The following is a 5,505-nucleotide window of genomic DNA, read 5'->3' on the forward strand; positions in this document are numbered from 1 at the left end:
TGGCGAAGAAATGACCGTCGCCGGCGCACCGAGAGCATCTCTGGGTGTGTGTGCATTGGTGTTTTTTGTGGTGAAAGCGGTAGCAGTTTAAGCATTGGTCTATGTGAGTGAACCATTCGGGTTCCAAGTTGTAGGTGGGGACCGATGTATTGAACATCATGAGTCCCCGCGAGAGAAGTTTCTGGGCTTCCTGGGGGGATGAAACGCGAATCTTGACGATTCGCGACTCGGGCGGCTTATAGACGTCGAGAACAGTGACACCGTTCTTGACGGAAACCTCCTGGCAGATGGACTCGCACGATCGTGGGGGGATCGTCCTGTCGATCTTTTTCGCCACGATCGTACACTTAGCCTTCATCTCGGGGGAGGGAACAGGTGAAAAGCCATGATCTTTGAGCTTTCTTTGGCCGTCGGCCGAAAGAAATGGAGTCAGGTGTTCAGGTTTGGCAACTGTCACTTTGAAGCCATTATGGACCTTAAAGAGGTGTGTGACTGCCACCTCAGTGATGATGATGTTCTGGAGAGCCTCCTCGCAAGAGATGGGCTCCCCAGTATACGCCAATTTGATAATGTGACCCATGGGTTACGCTATAGCGAGGGTGATGAATGATGGGTAGAGGGGAGGCTAGCATAGCTAATTAACTGGACGATGAAAGGTGGAAGTGCTCCGCACCAGCAAGGGTGGCCAAAGCAGTTACACCAAGGGCCAATCGTCTTGTCCGTCGTGGGGGTGTCAATCTCTTTAGCATCCACGATGACAACAACGAAAAACCTTGAACCTATAAGATCCAGGTATGCCCTTGAACTCGGCCCGGGTGCGGGAGCTTAAGTGGGACTGAGCTGTGCCAGCTACCCGGGAACGAGGGGAGCCTGCGGTCCAATGGGTGATCCGTGAGGTGTCCGTGGTTCTCTCCCCTGTGGTGTATACACTACACAGGCCCTCTCCCCTGTGGTGTACAGAGAGAGATCACCCACTTGGCGTGATCCTCCAGAGCAAAAGCCATCAGACTTGAGCTTGTTTGATACTCTTTGACAACAAACTACACAGAGAGCTCCGCCAATTTATCGTGGTTCGCCGCGACAATTGGCCAGGCCTTCTCTTGTAGCAAGTGCCCCACTACCGCTCCCTTGGAGAGCGAGGTTACAAACCTGGTCTGGACCCTCTGGTCCTGGACATAGTTTGTGGCCACACACCAAGGGCGATTTTTCAGTGCCTAACTCTTGTCCTCTTCTTCTGACTTCCTGGTGCAGCCTGGGCCTGCGGGAAACGTCGATTTCCAACATTCGCCTGGGCTGCGGTTACGTGCTCACACCCCCTTGTAGCAAGATTGGGGCGCAGAGCGTTTACCACACCAAAACTCCGAGTTCAGCCCACCCAGGGGGATCTCCTGTCCTGTGGTGCTGAAGGGTCGAGTGTAGGGAACAGAGCTTTTTTGAGGCCCTTCTTAAGACCTTACCCTGAGAGCAGGTATAAGGATAATCCCCGAAAGGGGATCAATCTCTCATACTCTCTCAATGACCACAAAATGAATCCGAAGATGGTAGTCACCCTGGAGCCTTTCAAGGTTGCAGGGGGGTGAAAGAAAAAAACAAAAGCAGGCCGAACATGTCCGGCCTGCTGAACCGAGCAAGGACAAGAAACACCAAACACAAAGTCTGTCCATGCACACCAGACTGAGGGAAACCTGAACTCTCCTCAGAACTCCCTCAGTCAAGAAGGGGCTCCAGCTGAACCAGCCAAACCAGCTGCCCCCACTTCTAAAGACCTTAAACCCCTGCAAAGGGGAGGCGTGAAGCGACGAAGGGTGGAAACTGACTTTGAAGAAGAGGCAGAGCACACCCCAAGTCGACTAACGCGGTTTAAGGTATAAAAAAAAAACCCGAAGACTTCGACAATGCATACCAACTGGTAAGGGCATTGGAGAAGGAGAGAAACGTCAGACTCTCAATCCGAATCTCTAGAGATGAGGGCATGATCATTGCCCCCAAAGACAAAGCCACCATGGACTTCCTGAAAGAAATCAAGGTGCTAAAAGACGGGAGAAAGGTGTGTATCTCACCACTGACCTCCCAAGAGAAAAAGTCCAAGATGGTGCTACTTGGCTTCCCACTAGGGTTCGACGTGGAGGTGATCACGTCTCTCCCACAAGTGGTGGAGGCTTCCCGCATGACCAAAGGGAAGTCTCCAACCAGGCAAGTCCTGGTTATCCCCAAGGGAGCCCCAATCACCACCCTTGATCTGGGTAACTGGGGCTCATACAAGCTCAGGACATATGTGCCAGAGCCCTTGAGGTGCTTCACGTGCCACAAATTTGGGCATCACCAGGCCAACTGCAAGGCCAAAGCCAAATGTAGTGTATGCAGCGAGGCACACGAAATCGAAGTGTGTATCAAGGCACACAAAGATGGCCAGAAGGACACAACAGCCAAGTGTCAAAACTGTGCCAAAAAGCATCATGCCTGGAGCCTGGCTTGCTCTGTCAGGAAACAGGCAGTTATTAAAAAGCAGGAGCTAACCAAAAAGCGTCCTGACTTTGTTCCTGCGCCCCCAGGCACCTACGTCTGGGGCAAAAACAAAAAAGAAAAGACTCCCCGACCTCCTAAGAGGAAGGTGTCACCCCCACAGCGAAAATTGGATACCTCTAACAGAGAGGAATTCCCCAAGCTTGCTAGTGGCAAAAACACAAAAAAGAACCAAAGGGAAAAAGGTTCAAAGTCCACAGCAATGGTCTCCCCAGTAGATGATAATCTTTTCTTTGACGAGAAAGATATGACTCTCCTGTTGAGTGCTGTAGTTTCTGCAGTAGCAACAGCCTTGGGGAGGACCAGTGAGGAGGGGGAGAAAGCAGCGCAGGTCGCAATGACGGCTATGACCCAAACTGTGGCAGCTCTGAAGGGAAGGAAGCTAGAAGCCTCCAAACCGATAACGAGCAGCGCTCCCCTCTCTAAATCCTTGGATGGCAGGCTAGCTTCGGGAGAAGCATTACGTGAAACCCCAGCTAGTCTGTCAGGACAGGCTGAAACTGTGCAGCAGAAGCCCCCACTGCAGGCCGAGTCTGTACAGCCAAAGTCTCGTCCCCTGACCCGAGGTGGCACTTCCAACCTAGGCTCTACACCCCTCGGTAGAGCCTTAACCGGAGTGTCTGACTTAGAGGAAGTTGGACAATCCTCAATCAACGAGGATCTGTATTTATCTGATGCCACCAGCACTGGGGCATTTGAAGCTGAAGCAAGTGACTGAGTAACCATCATGACACACAATCTAAGCATTCTGCAGTGGAATATCTGTAGCTATAAAAGCAAGAACCCCTTTCTCCTGTCTGTTGTGTGAGCAAGGAGCATTGACGTTGTCATGATCCAGGAGACACTAACTATGGGATCCGTGTGCTTCTCAGGATATCATGCCTTCACCACTCCAAACCTGGATGGTGCTAGAGGCCTGATGACCCTGATAAAAGAAGCTATCCCGTGCTCCTTCATAGCCAACCCGCCGCACTGTGGAGATGGTGTTGAATCTCTTACTGTTGAGATTCAGCTACCTGGGGGCCCTATAAAAATATATAATATTTATAGCAAACCACTGTGTGAGAGCTTAGATCTGAACCAGGTCTGTGCTACTGCAGCACAAGACCGAGTGATTATAGGGGGAGACTTCAATGCACACATAGCCATGCTGAATCCCCGCAAAAGGCCGAACGCGGCAGGCATTCACATAGCAGAAGTGCTTGAGACATTCCCTGAGATCACTCTTCTCAACACCAAAGAACCAACGCATGTGAAGGGAGGGGTCCTAGACCTCACCTTTGCCACTGCAACAATGGTGGAGAGAATTCGGTGGTGTGTCGATGATACGGTTACTAGTGATCACTACGGCATAGTCACCACACTAATGGATGCAGGTCCAGCCCAAAGACCACATCACATTCCTAAATGGAAAACAGACAAGGCCAACTGGTTTGCCTTCCAGGAAGGCTTGGCTCGATGTCTGAAAGACAATGAACCCAATAACAATAATGAAAATGTGGATGTGCTAGAGGCAAGGCTAATCCAGGCCATAAACCAGGCAGCCTCACAAACCATCCCCAAAACTCGCCCATGGTCCAGAACTCACAAAGACGCCTGGTACTATAATGACGAGATCAAAGAGGTCAACCACAGGGTTAATATGTGTAGAAAAAACTTCCGACGGCAAAGATCTCCCGACAATCTGGCCCTGTTGAAGGAAGCTGTCGTGGATGCCAAGGAAACTGCCAACAGAGTAAGGCAGGAAAAATGGCTGGAATGGTGTCAAACTTTTGGGCACCAGACCAGCCTTACAGAGTTGTGGAAACGGGTCAGGCAAGCGACAAGCCGCCAAGCCCCGAAATGCACTCATCATGACCCACAATCAGAGGCTAACAGATAGGTGCTTGAGTTCTCTGCCAGAACCAGAACCAACAATCTGCCTCCAATGATGAGAGAAAAACAACAAAACTTAAATCCAGAAAAAACTTGCTCTCATAAGAGACAAGGCACTCGAAGCTGATGAAACGGATACCTTGTTTTCTCTTAGGGAACTAAGAAAATCATACAAATCCAGTTCTGGGTCAGCACCGGGGTCTGATGGGATCTCTCACCCCATCATTTCGCATCTAGGCCTTGCAGGAGAACTTGCATTCTTGCAGGTTATCAACAAATCCTGACAAACAGCCACTGTACCCCAGAGCTGGAAACAAGCCACAATAGTTCCCATCCCAAAACCAAAGGAGCCTGGTAAGTACCGTCCCATCTCTCTTCTCAGCTGCCTGGGTAAAACAGCTCAGATGGTACTCAACAGGCTCCGATGGAAAATGGGTCCCCCCATGAACACCTGCACGGGTTCACAAGGGGTAAGAGCACTGCTCATAGCATTTCCACACTCTTAAGCACAATCTGCACCTCGCCCGCCGTGGTTGTCTTCCTTGACCTGGAGAAGGCTTTTGAACTGGCAAGTCCGCTTGCCATTCAAGAGACCCTAATCCACAAAGGAGTCAAAGGCAGACTCTTGGCCTGGATAGCTGACTATTTTAAAAATAGATCAACAAATGTCAGATTTCAAGGCCACCTCTCACAGCACATGCCACTTGAAAATGGAACTCCTCAGGGAAGGGTTCTTAGTCCAGCCCTGTTTAATACCCTCATGTCCAACATACCCAACATTCACCTGCCAGAGGGATGCAAGATCATCTCTTATGCAGATGACTTGGCAATCATAGCCTCTGGCAATCACTGCCTTACTAGAGCTCAGCGTTGTCTGAACCTGGTGTCTGAATAGTGTTGTAGGACGGGTCTAAAAATATTAGCAGCAAAATCCAAAGCAATGGCTCTGAAAACCAATGTCAGAAACAAAAAACTCACTATACAGGGTATGGATCTGGAATGGGTGAAGGACTATCTATATCTTAGTGTATGGATAGGACACACACTCACTCTCAAAAAGGAGATCCAATACCTGCTTGACAGAACCTAACTCACAAATCTAACTGA

The 5,505-nt window shown here is 50.1% G+C and overlaps 1 protein-coding gene across 1 annotated transcript in view; it reads right to left on the minus strand.

Annotated features, from left to right (window-relative positions):
* Positions 1-1,945: 1,945 nt before the first annotated feature.
* The window catches only part of LOC113826649 (calcitonin receptor), a 52,363-nt gene continuing 48,803 nt past the window's right edge, over positions 1,946-5,505 (minus strand). Inside the window, exon 7 of the mRNA XM_070139764.1 lies at positions 1,946-2,011. Coding sequence (XP_069995865.1) covers positions 1,946-2,011 — 66 coding nt within the window. The remainder of the gene's footprint in view (positions 2,012-5,505) is intronic.

The sequence above is a fragment of the Penaeus vannamei genome, chromosome 26, assembly GCF_042767895.1.
Source record: "Penaeus vannamei isolate JL-2024 chromosome 26, ASM4276789v1, whole genome shotgun sequence".
In the NCBI taxonomy this organism is placed as follows: domain Eukaryota; kingdom Metazoa; phylum Arthropoda; class Malacostraca; order Decapoda; family Penaeidae; genus Penaeus; species Penaeus vannamei.